Raw genomic sequence first — 16,481 nt, 5'->3', positions numbered from 1 at the left:
TTCATTTAATTTATTTTGTACAACAGACACTGAGTCAAATTAGACCAAATGGTACACGGACTAAATGGATCAACTGGTTATCAGACGAAATGGTGAGTGTGCGAATTGGTAATTAGACCATGTGGATAGTGGACGAACTGATGGTAGACCAAATGATAGTAGACGAGTTGGCAATTGGACGAATTGGCATAAGAAGAATTGGAAATAAACCGGGGGTTGACCCAAATGTGCACGACTTCATTTTTGCACGCTTAAAATACATAATCATCGTATCTTATAAGGTTCCATGCACAGCACAGATCGACATCGCTTTCAATCTTTTCTTTCGTCTACCTTTCACTTTTATCCCTCTTCTTTATATTTTTTCTTCTCGATCCCCTCTCACTATACTTGAAAATCATAAAGGGGCGGTCGTCCCCTGACCACCCCACCCCTATATTGCGCCGCCCCTGAAAAGAAATATATTTTTATGTCTCTACCCCACCCTTGAACTACGCCGATGTACGACATCAAAGTCATCCCTTCCAATGTCTATTCCAAGGGATTTAATATGACAAGCTCCAGTTTGAATTGATTCCATTGGGGATGAGGTAGTCAAGGGCACTCGCAGTAGAAAAAGAGCGGCATGCATTGTCACAAATTTGAGTCAATTACACTTTGACCGGTAAGTTGGGGGAGAAAAAAAGTATAATGTGCTCTCCAGTCACACAGAAAAAATCCAAGCCGACAAGAAGACGTGATATTTCGGGAAAAAAAATTGTATAAAATACGTAAAACGTGGGCACCATTAGGTATTTTGTTGGGAGGTGAGGCAAGAAACCTGATGGTGACGTCATCTTTCCTCACCAGGGTTACATGACTTGAACCTCTTTTTCTAAGCGTATTCTTGACTGTTTACAATTTTTGCCTTTTGTCACGACCATGTCTCTTCCCCACCCCCGTTGGAACAGCCCCTGCTCATATCAGATTGAAAGTAATCAATATTTGCCTATTCCTTTTCAGTAAAACCGTTCAGACATTGTTGCTAAATCCAGTGTACCTGGCCCTCACTTTCGAAAATTTTCCACGAAATAATGAATTGTCTAAAACGGTTTGATAACATGACCATGCTGGTTTCGTTTTCTTTCAAGTAATGTCAATCAGATTTTCTAAATTCAAGCAAACACAAAAAACGTGACAATACATAATTTAGATATTACGGGATGCACAAAGCTTCAAAAATGTTGAGCTGACTATATAAGATATCATTCGCAAATAAGAGCACATATGTCTAAAGAGAATGGGTTTGGATCATGGATATGACCCTTGAAAGAAAGTGGAACAATGTGCAGGTCTAACCACGAATCTTTTTTATTAAAAGACTCATCATTATGATTTCAGGGGCGGCGCTACGTACGAGGGGGCAAAGGGCGACCCATCCCCTATGATTTTCAAATAGTAAAACAAAAAGGGGAGATAAAAGAAAGAAAAGGCTCAAAAGAAGAGTATAAAAAGGAGAGGAGTGTGTCGCGTAACTATAATATTACCCCTCACGGTAATTCAGTTGAAAAAAAAAACCTCACTTTAAGGGCGTCTTGCCCCCCCCCCCCATCATCACATCCAGGCGCCGCCCCTGCAAAATGGATCAAAGCATTAGTGACTCTCATTTATATAACTTGGTCGTGTGAAACAACTTTTCGGCAGTGGCTGCACCAGGATTTTTCAAATCGGTTTTACTGTGACTGTACGGGTGTTTATGAACACGCTTATTCTTGCGAATCGTAGCTGCGAAATACGATTGAGAAGCCTAAACGTGGTTTAAGTTTCACTGTCTTAGATTACCACCACCTCCCCCCCCCCCTCCTCCCTGCACAAATGATTCACGCCATATCATGCTAATGTAATCAGATATCCACCTAAAAATTAAAATATCGATATTCTGAAAGACGTGTTTCTGGCACTAATACAAAAGTGTCTAAGTTCTTATACTTTCATTTGGCGATCTTGTTATCCCCGACACTGCTGTTGTTGGTTTAACTTCACTGTTATGAAATAATTAAGGCAGATGCAGTGAAATGGATAGCCCTCTCCAAACTCTGCTCGGACCAGATCGCTCGGACGATGATACTTTGTTTTGGCGGGAAGTTTGCTTTGTGGCCATGGCAACAAATACACGAGTTGAGTGATGCTGTAGGTTGCTCGCAAGAAGCCGCTAGATCCCATCTCAAACTGAAATCTTACCCCTGCTTGAATGGAGATTGATTTTCTTGTATGGGTATAGGCCTACTAATCACTCTTGAAAAGAAATAGCAAAAGGGGAGATGTGTTAAAAGTCGGGAAAATTAATGAACGTGGGAGAGAACGAGTGGAGAAACGAAGCAGAATGATAACGGGCAAATGGGATAGTTTTGAAAATAAGAATTTTAGGAAAATTAATGAAGAAAGTTAGGAAAAAATGCTATGGGGAAGTCAACCAGATAATTAAAAAAGAAATCACAGAAACACTTCCAAAGAAGTGATTACATCATTTTGAGAAGTTGGAAGAGAATACATAAACTTAAGAAGGTGATTTTTCGGTTTCGGGACTTGTTTACGGAAGAAGGAAAAAACTTTTAATGCTCGTTCATGACAGCATAGGCTACTAGAGATCCATTATTTTTTACAAATGTTAATGGTGGTGGATTAATCTCGGACTCTGAAACAGGGGGTCGTAGGTTCGAATCCCAACCATGGCGTAATTTCCTGAAGATATTGACCCAAAATGCTCTGCACTCAGGTGAGGTAAATGGGTACCGCAGGAAGAAGCTCCTCGAATAGCTGGGAGCACCGGATGCGGGATTAGCTGGATCATATAGGAGCGCCTTGAGCACATAATAACCTTACTATTAATAAGGTGGAGAAATTGACATTACGATTGTTTATAATCGCGAAGAAGGTTGAGAAAAAATGCAAATATTAATTCAGTTTAATATTTGAATACTTTGAATCTTGTGATATTGAAAATGAAAGAAAAATAAGGTCTTTCCGAAGCGTGTCAAAAATGTCAAAATAAAAAACCATATATTGCTAAGGCGCTATTCCCTGTATTTCTTATAACATCAACACAAAACAAATAAACAAAATGACCAAACAAACTGAAAGGATAACAAAAAACAGGAGACAAAAATAAATTAAATGAAGAGTGAAATCAATAACAATAAAGAAAAAAGAGAAATAAAAACAAGAATGCATTGATTTTCAGAGTTTTTTACTTTTCATTTACTGTTCTTTTTTTTTCCGGCTAAAATGAAGGATGTATATCGTTGACTTTCTTCGTTCTTTCAAACAATTATATTTTGGCACAGGTTTTAATCTTCTTTTTTGAGAAACTAACCACGCTCATTCCCCTTCACTCGTCAAAGCATTAGTCGAAATGCCTAATGTGAAAAATAAAAAAAACAAAATGATAAAGGAACATGACATGCAATAATTGAATTATTATTCAACCAAGTGCCCTTGAAAATGGAACTTCCTCTTTTAAACATGCGAGTGAAAGATTCATCTTAAGTTATCGCCTCTCTCCCTCCCTGTCCCCCTCACACTATCTCCTTCTCCCCTCTCTCTCTCCCTCCCCTTTCTCTCCCCTCCCCCTCCATGTCTTTACACCCCCCCCCCCTTCTGTCTATCTTTCTCCCTCTTTATCGATATATCTCTCCCTTTCTCCCTCTTTTCCATCTGTTGCTCTCTCCACGTCTGCCCTCATCCCCCATCCCTCCCCCTCTCTCTCCCTCTTTCTTTTTCCATCTCCATCACTCTCTGTCAGTCTTCTTGAAGTTCAAGATCTTCTGCCCCAGGTCTCCTTTTCGAAGATACCTTATTAGGCAACATGTTTTAGTCCCTGCTTCCGCTGTAATCAGAAAATAAATCATCAAGAGTTGAAAGATCCAAACTCTTATTGGTATGTTCAGTTATTATATTGGGCATATCAGGTAGGTGCTAAAAAAGGGAGTTGACAGTACTAGTGTCGGTATGAACTTTAAGAAAATAGGGTTAGAAAATGGCGTATGTCCATAAAAAAACACGCTCCTGCGCATCGACTCATCCGCCAATGCACACTGTTAGAAAAAACAGAAGATTTTACAGAAGAAAAAAAAACTGATTTTACAAAAAGAAATAACCAAATCATTCTGTAAATTGGTAAAACAGGAAAGATTTTCTACAATTTTACAGAATAGGTCTGTTTTAAAAAGGGGGAAGAGGTTTTATTACAATAAATTTGTAAGGTTACATACACCAAATACCAATTTTCTGTAATTTTACACAAATGCATGTAATATTACACAGTGCAGTAAGATTACAGGCATTCTCGAGACTCTGCTGCGGGATTTTTTTCTAAAAGAAATTAAATAAAAAGCTTATTACATTATTGCAGGTATAATATGAAGAAATTCACCATGACGTCACACATCTTATATTACTGATTTATGAATTAATTTGTTTTTAAGTTATGTGACATAATTACGAGTGGCTCCTTTATTGTTTTGCATATATTTGAATAATTAGTTCCATTCATTTCAATCTATATATAGGTTGAATATATTGATATTATCGATTTCATTAATTTCAATTTATAAACAAAGTTTTAGACAAATTATTCGATTTTTTTTTATGCAAGCATGATGGAATAACGTGTTTGATATTTAATGTATATTGGTAGAATCATTCAGGATTTATTTTTGAAAGAAAAATCGTGGGACATACGTGACGTCTTTGACGCGTTGTCATAAGAGGTAAAATGTTTTCTTTTAAACATGACTCTTATATTTTTAGATGGATTATCGTGAAAGTTTTTAGATATTTTTCCCAGCTTTTATTAGATACGACTTGACGTCATGCATGGCACACTTCGCTCCTTTTTTAGATTCTTTATAAGGTGAAGCCCATTGGCTGTGAAAAGAGTCGCACGGTGTGTTCACATAGTCCACTATGTGAACACAGATGTGATTCATACTATTAAAGTACTCACATGTAACAGTGTGGAAATAATTTCACACTGTGGACGCCTAAACAGTATGTCTGTGTTAAAAAAATGAGTTGACATAGTGAAATACGTGAAGGTGTGACACACAAAGTTAAAATGCTTAAATCTAACAGTGTGCAAATGATTTCACACTGTGGAAACCTTGAGAGTGTTTGTGTGTTCAAAGTGTGTTCATAAAGTGGGGCGATTTTAATGAAATTCAACAGTGTGGAAACAATTCCACACCGTGGGTGCCTCAACAGCGAGCGTATTCACAGTGTATTTACATGGTGGACTCTGCAAAGATGTGATTCGTAGTATGAAATGCTAAAATGTAACGATGAGAAATTTATTTCACCTTGTTTTCCACACCAAGACCACCGTGTGGGACATACTGTGGCAATGGGGTACAGATGGGGGGCTTGGGGGCCGAGTGACCCCCAAAAGTTTCTCGACCAAGAAATCAAGGAGAAAAAAGAAAGAAAAGGACAAACATTATCGCTCGCTCATTTCACTTTTTTTTTAACTCACGCTACCGGCTACTGCAGTAAGGAAAGTACACACGACCTGTCGTGAAATTAAAGAGGAGGTTCTAACAATATTCCCTATTACAGTATCCCTTTACTTCACCATGAATTTCAAAGAGGAATAAAAGTCGACCCCGAGATGTAGAAAATGTTTTGGACGGATCGGTGACGCACCTCCGCGTCAATCAACTGATTCAGCCAACCGCGCTATTTTGCCTTGAGATCGTTCAACTTCTCTTACGTGAGTCGCTGATAAGGGGAGGGGCTGAGATGGGGCGGATAGTACTGGCATGAATATAAATAGATGGGTCTTAACAGTCCTCCTATTTTGCTGGTCTGCTGCTGATTTGGAGGGGTTTCTTTGACTTCCCTCGTAACCTCAACTTTTGCTTTATTTCTTGTCAAGTTAGAGGTAAGTGAAAAATGTATCCTATTTTATTGACGCGTGTTATAATTTTTAGCATATTTCTACTATTCATGATTTAAGTTGTTTTAATATGAATTTAGGAATATTTTGTATAAACATATATTTTAGGGCCCTCTGAGATGCGATGTTTCTTATGAACCATGAACCATCAAAACGTTCAAATTACTGTTCGATCCATTAACCTTTCATTTAAAATGATAAGAGTGATAGTTGAAAGTGTGATGACTTTTAAAATTATCTATGTAAGTGTGAAAAGTTCTTAGTTTGAATAAACTATTTTTTATTGCATTTAAACATCTTCAAGCTAGTATTGAATTTAGAGATCTTGATTGGTATTCGACAACTAAGATTATACACTGCACTGCCAAATAAGACAACAAAAGGTACTTTTACGATTTCAAAAATAGAAGTTAATAAGGTCTTTTTGAGCAAATAATCGACAGGAATATTTTTTATAAATTCAATGAATAACTTCTGAACGGATATTTAAGACAAATTTTCACTTTGCAGAGGTCATAAAAGGTATAGACAGGAATTTTTGTTCATCTTTGCTTCGTTAGTATTATTAATCATCTAATATTCGAAACCCTCACATTTATAAAATCTTATCCATCAGCTTCCTCCGGTTTCAAATTTTAAATCATATTCGCTTATGAATTTCTTAATTATGCTTTTTAAAATACATTAGCTTTAGGCAAAATGAAAAAAAACTCAGATATTTTGATGCTCAAAATGTTGTTTTACATCATGGGAGACATTGTTGAACGAGGAAACCTATATTGATGATAGTGATGATAATGAAGATAATGATGATGATGATCATGATAAGAATAATCATGATGATATTGATAATGACATTGATACTACCACTACTACTGCTTATAATAATAATGAAGATAATAATAATGATAATAATGATAACAATATTAATCCTACTGTTAGCAAATAATGTTTTCACTTTTAAAGTGCGATCACTCTTTTTTAAAAACATACTCAGGCATGACTTAATGGATCGGTCTCTAGTTGTTTGAGTTGTGTAAAATATTTGCGCTTCTGTTCAGGAATTGATTTGTTTAAAAGATTTGGTATTTTATAAGTAACTTATTTTATGCTTGTTTTATAAAGTTGAGTTTCATTGAAAAAGCGGCACATTCAATCGATAAATCTTCTCATTTAATTGGTTTGTTCCTGGACTTCTCCAAGGCCTTCGACACCATTAATCATGATATTTTACTTAACAAATTACATCATTATGGAGTGCGTGGGAATGCCTTGGAGTGGTTCAGGAGCTACCTCTTGAATAGGAAGCAATATGTCTTTTTAAACGGTTGCAATTCTCAAATGAAAAAAAATAATTGTGGAGTTCCCCAGGGTAGTATTTTAGGCCCGATTTTGTTTATAGTTTATATTAATGATTTTTGTAGATCATCAGACGTTCTTTCTTTCATTCTCTTTGCGGACGACTCTAACTTATTCTTTTCACATAAAAATCCTCTTCACCTTGCTAATATAATCAACTCTGAACTAGAAAATGTTACCGAATGGATAAGAGCAAATAAATTGTCACTAAATCTTCAAAAAACAAAATACATGTTGTTTAGCAACTCCATAAATACACTTCCTGTTGATATTATTTTGGATGGAACTCCCTTGGAAAATGTATCCCATATTAAGTTTCTTGGAATAACAGTCGATAATAAGCTCTCATGGAAATTTCACATAGATAACATATGTAAAACTATTTCACGCAACATTGGTATAATTAACAAGCTTAAATTTTGTTTACCATTATCGTCCCTGCTTACATTATATTCATCCCTTATATTGCCTTATTTAAATTATGGAATTTTAGCGTGGGGTAACACACAACAAACACTCTTAGACAAATTACTCCTATTACAAAAGAAGTCTCTACGTATTATATGTCACACGGCATATTTGTCTCATACTGACCCATTATTTTTTTAACATAGAATATTGAAAATTAAGGACTTATATTTGTTTAATCTCGGTCAGTTTATGTATAACTATAACAACAACAACCTCCCAAATGTATTCAATTCAATGTTTCCAAAAAATCAATCCATTCACAACTATCCAACAAGGCGAATGGGTGAATTTCATTTACCACTTTTAAGAACTTTGCGGGCTCAGAACACATTTATATACGATGGACCGAAGTTATGGAACTCACTTCATAATGATATAACAAATGCAAAATCTTTGAATTCTTTTAAGACTAAATTCAAATTATCTCTATTAAAACCTTATAATATACTCCCAAATTAATTTTAATTCATCATTTCTGTCAAGTCATCATCATTATTATGTCAAGTCATCATCATTATTACTTTAAACTAAAATTAAAACATAAAGTTATTATCCTTTTTTATTAAAAAAATCTGACACAAGTCCTTCTCAGATGTGCTCATTATTGTGTCTATCCTCTCCTCTATTTTCTCCTCTCCAGTCCGCTTATCCGCCTTCCTACCGGTTATTTGTTTAACGGCATCAATCACATTTTTCGTGCATTATATTCTTTCCAGGTTATTTTATATATTTTTTCTCCTCTTATACACATCATTGAATCCAGTTTGCTTGAGTCCACGACGGCATGTGTTCTATCTACGTACAGCAGCACCCATCCATCTTCTCAGGGCATTCTCCCCCCTTTTTCCCTTTTTTTTTCTTCTCAAGTTTTTCTGGGGGGGGGGTGGGAAGGGTAGATATTTTTAGGACGGGTTGTTTTGTCCTTCACCAAACTGTATATTTTTTATTACTTTGTATTTATTTTGTGAGTATTTCCCTCTCATTTATTCATTCTTTTCTCATTTGATTATCTGTATTTATACTTTGTTATTTTGTTATTTCTTGAGGGGCCCACATTGTACAAGCATTGCTTTTTAGTGGGTCCCTCCATTTCCATCTTAATTTAATTTCTATTGAAAAATAGTATATATATTTAAAACCTACAATGTGTTGCCCAAATCGTCTAAGTTTTTTTTTTTTTTCACTACATATGTATAATTAATTTTGTTTGCAACGGATACAAATATTTATGTTTTATATATGGTATACAATTTGTTTTTGTTTGATGGAAGTGAAATAAATGAATTTGAATTTGAATTTGAAAGTTGATTACATTATGTAAATATTGATGATATATAATACCATTGGTATTAAAAAAAGGATAACTAAGCAAACTATTTGCTTTTTTTAGTCCAGTTTGACGACAGGGTCGTTTTTGTTATCGTTATTGCTTTTGTTGTTCATGTTATGACATGTTATCTTTATTCAAGTTGTATGTTGTTACCCTGGAAAAACCATCACGGTAATTCCATGGTGTTACCACTGTATCGTTTTAATACCTTAATTTGAAAATAATCAATTTTTAACAGTTTTCATAAAGCTATTTATACAATAATTCATTTAAATACTTGTCTTGCAATTGTTAAATTTTCATACTGTGTATGTGTCCTGAGGCTTTTGAAACTGTTATTTTACCAAACCTACTCAAATGTGTAAAGATAGCTGACGGAAATGGTACTTAATATTATTTTTTATAATAAAGTGACAATATTATTTTCATTTTGCCGATAAACTCTTCATGTTTTGATAGAAAATCTAATAAGTACCCCTTCCCTTCATATTCAAATTTAAGTAGATTATTTTAAAGTATACGGGGGGAGCAGGATACCCCTTCCCATTGGCTTGCTAAAAGTTCGGGGGGGGGGTTTGCAGTAAAGAATAGGAAGAATTAGATTGAAAGTATACGGTAGAATAGGGAGATGAGAACAAAGGAAAACAAAGTCTTGGAAATATCTTAATGCCGAAAATTGATATCTCCCTTCTTTTAAGAAATGATGCAAACCATCAAGTCTGATCCTGCACGTGTACCCTAACCTTATTGCACGCTCAAACAAACAAAATCTCTTTATAGAGATTTTTATTTCATTTAAGCAAATTTATGCAATAAAATGGGAGTACTAGAAGACGACCCCTTTGTTTTGAAGTCTGATATAATTTCAAAGCTTTAGTTTTTGTCCGAGCTGCATGGAAACACCTCTTTCCTTGGTCAATTCCATCATAATGATTATGCATGCCCATCCGGCCGGTGGTCACTGTTTCTTACAATCGAATTCCTTGATCATACAAAGCCCATCTGCATGAAATATGAAATAAAAGTGATGTAGGTATTGAGGAGAACAAGAGAGCCTCGGCACGATATTTTTTTCTATTCGAAAAAAACGGGGAAAATTGAAACATTGCGCACTTTTCAAGATAGGGAGGGGAAAGCGCCCAACCTCTTATCTGCACATATCTGCTCCTAATCTTGGCACATCAAGTTCATTTCTTATCCTGAAAGGCTTCAACAAATTTTATGATGAAAGCTTCCGCGCTTCGAGCGGGTGGGATGAAGAAAACTACCGACATCATAACCCCCTCGTCGGATGGGAGTCGGTGCAAACACTATGTAAATCATTTGGAAGTCAAAGCTTCACAACATTAATTTCCATTGATGAACTCGTTTGGGATTTAGGGATATGGACCCCCCCCCCCTTCTCTTGGATAATTTACTTCTTCAACTTAAATACTTTCATCGAAATCCTTTGATTCTCTAGCAAATTTCAATTCCTACGGATCTTAATGGATTACTTATGAAAAATGAAAAAAATGGACCCTCTACCTTTGCTCGCGCACAATTTTGATAAAACATAAAATGAATTTAAGTGATGACCTTGTAACCAAGAAATGTTACCTTCGTAAAATGAAAATCTGAACGTGTGTTATATTCTGACGTATTTTTTTAAGAAAAGAATACAATTTTTCACCCCTTTTTCCGTTCTTTCTTCTCCCCCCCCCCCCCCCCTTTGTTTTGCCTTGTATTTAGGTATCAAGGTATATCGCCATTGGCTATTGTAATTTCAGACGTTTTGAATTTGCCCTCATAAACTCAAATGCCAAAATCAATCTTAAGAAAGAAGAAGAAACAATTTTATTCATATGATTAAATAGTTTTTAATGGCGAATACAAGCAAATACTATCCTTTAGCCGAACTATCATTTTTTTACAACCACATTCAAATCGCCTCAAAATTTATAGTTACTTACTTTTCACCCCATAACCTTAACCAACGGTAATTATTTGATTAGTTTTGCAAAATCAATGATAATTATGCCATCGAATTTGTGAAAGTGAATCGCGTGATGAGTTGCAGATTTGCCCATCAAGCTCAGGGTCGTGTTTTACATTTCGCTGATTTCTCAAGCAAAGAACTTTGATATATGTAGAGTCACAAGAAGATAATGACTTTCTTCCTCCCTTTTCATTATTTCCCTCTAAACTTACAGAATTTTCAAGCAAAGATGCGAGGGGTATTCATCCTTGCCGTTGTTCTTGTGGCGACCATCGCCCCTGCAACTTGCCAACGACCATGGTGGAGAGGGCAGCCCATCAAGCGACTTGGCCTGGGACAGCAACAACAGTTCCGGCCAAACGGCCAACGACAGCAACAATTCCGTCCCAACAATCAGTGGATGCAGCAACAAGACCCTGAGGCTGCTCAAGAGATGCGAGAGCAAATGGCAGAGCAGGCGGAACAGGAAGCCGAAGCCGCAGAGGAATTGCGAGAACAAGAAGAAGAGCGTGCACAGAAATTACAGGAACAGCAGGCAGAAGCCGCTGAAAGGGAAGCTCAATATGCACAGCAGATGCGAGAGCAGCAAGCTGAATATGGACAGCAAAATGCCTTCGCCGCACAGGGAATGCATCAGCAAGATACAGAAGCAGCACAGGAATTAGCAGAAGAAGAGGCCGAAGCTGCGGAAGAATTGCGGGAACAACAGGCCGAAGCTGACGCTGAAGCTGCACAGAATATGTATCAAGGTGAAGCAGGACAGGAGATGGAACAAGAACAAGATGCTGAAGCAGCACAGGAAATGGCCGAACAAGAGGAAGAAGCCGCTCAGGAATTAGCAGAACAAGAGGCCGAGGATGCAGAAGAAGCTGCCGAACTAGAAGCGGAAGCAGCAGAAGCCGAGGCTGAAGCAATGGAGGACCTTCAAGAAGCAGAGGCTGAAGCAGCAGAAGCAGACGCTGAGGCAATGGGTGAGCAGGGTGAAGCAGCAGAGGGAGCGGGAGAAGGACAAGGTGGGAGTTTAGGGACATCATTCTCCTTAGGAGGTAGCAATTATGGCCCTTCCATGGGAAGCGGGTCAGCTGGTCCATCATTTTACGATCCAACAGGAGGATTTGGTGGCTCTGGTGGGTCTGGAGGGTCTGTTAGCTTTTCATACGGAGGGTATCAAGGTGCATCTGGGGGACAAAACGGGGGACAGGGTGGAGCGATGGGAGCAACAGGCGGAGCAGGAGGTGGAGCAGGCGCGGGCCCAGGGGATATACCAGGAGGTGGAAACATTGGCTCTAATGGAGCAGCAACTGGAGGAGTGGCGGCTGGAGCAGGAAATTCACCGACAAATGGGGTAAACACTGGAGGAGTGGCGACTGGAGCAGGAAATTCACCGACAAATGGGGTAAACACTGGAGGAGCAAACGGTGCCGCTCCAGATGGAGCAGCAAATTGGCCATCAAGTGGAGGTAGCAACGGAGCAGGAAGTGGAGGAGCTACCTCAAATGGAACAACAACTTCAAACGGAGCAACCTATCCACCAAAAGGGGGAGCTACATCAAATGGAACAACAACTTCAAACGGAGCAACCTATCCACCAAAAGGGGGAGCTACCAATGGGACGGCAAATGGAGCTACTGGAGCGACGGGATCAACTGGAATGAATGGTAATGGAGGGGCAGGTACTCAAGCTGCAGCTGGAAACTCACAGGGCACAAACAGTGGAAATTCGAACCCTTCCGTTGTTGACGGAGTAGGACAAAGCATCGGAAGTTCATTTACAGAGACAACCAATGTCGGTGCCCGTAATGAGCCAAACATAGCCTTTGCACCGGCTCCTATTGCACAAGCACCAGACGCTCAACTTACTCCGGCCGAAACAGCTGCACTGGACAATACGTACATGGACAAACATCTTTGTGGTGGATTCCTTGGCGCCAATGGAATATCAGGACAGAAGAGTCTCGCTGTGCTTGCACTTGACTATGCAGGAATGAAACAAGCACTTAATCCCTGTAATGTGCCGAAGAATGGACGAACAACCGGGCGCACTCCAGTCAATATCGCTTTCCGCTCTGGTATGGAGACCCACGGTCAGGATCCTGCATCTGCTGTCCTTCGTGATCTTCCAGGTATGATCCAACGATATGGACAAACCCCGCGTAAGGTCCACCTCTTCTCTTGGCACATGCCATCCGAACATGCTCTTCGCAGCCTCCTCACTAAGAAACGACGAGGGGGTCTTGCAAACGTAGATGTGGCTCTAGGATACGTTAAAGAAAGCAAAATGGCTCTCTTCAGCGCCCTTCTCGGTGACACCACATTCACAAATCTATTGGGTCAACTCCAACAAGCCGGTATTAGCGTAAACCGCGTCTGTGACACTTGCAGCCAGATTGCCAACATGACCAACTGGCAACGCAAGCGCCAAGGACTTGTCAATGGGGTCGATGTATTCGACCAGCAGGCCGGACAGTGTGGACCCGTAGCTGAGGTTCCTGCAACTGATCAACTTGCCCTCGGCACACCCCAATGCAAGAGCTTCCAGGAATCCATGGGATCTTGCGTATTTGATCAGCTAACTGCTGCCTGTCCTTGGCTTCGACATTCCCAAAGTGCCAGCGAGCAACCATTGACATCCATCATGGAGAGGTGGTCCACGGAATGCGGAAAGAACCTCTCCTGCTGGCAAGAAAAGGGTGGTTACTTGAGTTTCCTTGCACGCTCAGCAGCCAGTTGCAGCATCTCCCAATACGGCGCTTCTTCGGCTATAGGTCAATGTGCGGGGGCAGCACAGAATGCACCTCTTGATCCTGCGCCACCTACACCTTCTATGTAGAAAGGTCGATATACCTGTTGATAGAGGATTTGATACACTGATATATTCCTGGTTATGATATGATGAGGAATAGAGTTATGTACATATACAACTTTTGTTCTTGTTCATAATCAGTAGGATTACTGGATCGCTTTTCTTTAATCCCTTACGTCTCTCTGTATCAGGATAAATGATCTTTAAGGTTGTTTATGATAAATTAGAAGAATCAACAATATATTCATCCTTTCTTCTGTATGTGCGATCTTTACTGTCTTTGTTGAAAACGGTAACATTGATCATCTTTGCAAAAGTTTTATCTAGTTCGTCTCCATCATTCTCAGTATTGAAAGTGGAACACCTTCCTCTTGTAAAGTTTAGAATTCCAGAATCAAACCACTTGCTATATCCCAATGATGCAATCCGCCAAAATACCTAAATGATCCATTACAATGCAATTATCATTGCTCGATTCACCAGAAAAAAAATCTCTAATTTGTGGAGTTTAATACTCCGACAACTAAAATTTCTCAATGTTTATATATATATACATATAAATCTGCATGCCTTGTATCGGTTCTGACCTCCGTACTCTGAATATTGGGTCCACAAACCGACTAGCTACTTTTCTCGTCTTGAAACTAATTACTTCATCAAACCTTTCTCTATGTCTAAAAGTCAAAAGATCCAGCCGAATGGTCTAGCTTCCTGTCGATGGTAGGTATCAAGATTTGCCGGAAAAGTTATAGGAAGATATATATTCTGTGAATTGTTCTACATACACTTTTTTTCATTTCAGTGACTCCCGATTAAGATTTCCAAGGGCCTAGGCTGGGTGTGCACTGGGTGCACGTGTATTCTCCCGCTGAGGTAGAGGAGTTCCTTCACTGGCAAGCAAAATGAAATACCCCTTTCTTCTGCTTTCAGCAGCTGATTTCCCAAGATGTGCACCCCCATACCACTTCAGTTCCACCTCCCCAGGATGTGCGCTCCTCATGCTAAAACCAGCCTACGCCCTTGATTTTTATAATATATTGGGGAAATACCCTCTGCAAGAACTGTACTTCAGAATGGACTACTAGCATTCAAAGAAGGCATTCACAACCTCCAACTATATCTAATAATCTTCTTTAAGACGTATCTAGACCTTTATTTGCACTGTGCTCTGTCTTTGTTATGGTAAAATGCACATTATAGATGTATTATCATGATTATGACCAGTCTTTACAAAACACAGAAGATATGAACACTGTTAATGCAATGTTATGAAAGAACTCATGAAGTACCAAAGTTTGAATAAATATCAGGTAAAATAAACTGATTCCCCACTGTTGTTGTTGTTTTGTGGTATATTTAGGTGGAAATAACTGAGACGAGCAAGACTTTTATCAGTGTTAATAAAAAAATACATCGACTCTGACTGGGAATGTTGCATAGATAGTTTGAATATGTTTTCAATTTAATCCTTCATATATGTATTAATTGCATTAACTGTATATTTAGTATGAGTTTTCTTACCTTATATGATCATTGAAAAGCTGAGTAAATGATGTTTACATTAACGATGTCACTGAGTGGGTGATTAACATGATTAAGCTATCGAGTGTCAAATTGAGCCGTGTTTGCTTTGATACATCTTTGGCAGTGATTGCTAGTTAATTAATAATCGATAAAATACCAGATGAATGTCGCATGAGGAAATATTATATTGTTTGCCTTATTGATCGATTGGTAAGTGGATTGATGATTGACTGATTTATTGATTGAATGATATATTGATTGATTGATTGATTGATTGATTTATTGATTGATTGATTGATTGGGTGATTGATTAGTAGGTTGGACGAATGAGTGATCGCTTGACTCTTTGAAAAATTGATTGTATGATTAATTGCTTGAATGATTGATAAATCGATTGATATATTGCTTGATTGTTTGATTGATGGTAAATGTCGGATACATCACCTGATTTTAAAAGGTCAATCCTTAGTGTGCAGTCACTATTGCTGTATATCGGATGCAATCGTTTTACCACGGAAATATTCTTACTCCTACATGTAGCACTGATTGGAATCGACACTAGGCAAACTTTCATTAGCCCCCAACAGTGAATAGATGAGGTTGAACATGAGGTAATCCCATGAGTAGATTGATATCGATCAGAAGAACGACAGTTAAGGCCTTCATTGTAAAGCATCATCCTGGCATTGTCAGTCTAGCTATAGCAGAGTCCACATGTCAGTGATCATCACTTGCTGTGTATAAAAATGGCTCTGTACAACGTTTTATATACTCAGCAAGTCAAATCTATTTCAAAACTTCAATATCTGTTGCTAATAAAGACGAATCATGTCCCCAAAATGGTCATGTGGAATCATTGAGTCTGCTATTACATCATGCAGTTCGAAAATAATATAGATGCAGTAGAATTTATAATGTATAAAAGTGAGAGAATTTCAGAGGGAATTTCCTGTTACCACTCAGTCTCCGCATTAGATCTTGGGAGCGGTTCATGAAAGAACTCGTCAAGTGTTTTGTCGACAAAGTCTGCTTCATCCGATAGTAACAATAGCATCATTCAAACATCTGCGCTTTTCAGCCAATC

General features: G+C 38.2%; 1 protein-coding gene across 1 annotated transcript; it reads left to right on the top strand.

The window, feature by feature from the left end:
• Positions 1–5,828: 5,828 nt before the first annotated feature.
• On the top strand, positions 5,829–15,193 carry LOC129276696 (uncharacterized). Its single transcript, XM_064109675.1, has 2 exons — positions 5,829–5,917; positions 11,285–15,193. Exon 2 carries the CDS (start codon positions 11,300–11,302, stop codon positions 13,898–13,900), a length of 2,601 nt encoding a protein of 866 aa, XP_063965745.1. The 5' UTR covers positions 5,829–5,917; positions 11,285–11,299; the 3' UTR covers positions 13,901–15,193.
• Positions 15,194–16,481: the final 1,288 nt, after the last annotated feature.

The sequence above is a fragment of the Lytechinus pictus genome, chromosome 14, assembly GCF_037042905.1.
Source record: "Lytechinus pictus isolate F3 Inbred chromosome 14, Lp3.0, whole genome shotgun sequence".
Taxonomy (NCBI): Eukaryota; Metazoa; Echinodermata; class Echinoidea; order Temnopleuroida; family Toxopneustidae; genus Lytechinus; species Lytechinus pictus.
Note: the sequence above shows the minus strand (reverse complement) of the source record. Positions and strands in the feature narration are given on the sequence as shown.

What these genes read in the sequence shown, in the direction of transcription:
- LOC129276696 (XM_064109675.1), top strand. Translation starts at nt 11,300, where the DNA reads ATGCGAGGGGTATTCATCCTTGCCGTTGTTCTTGTGGCGACCATCGCC.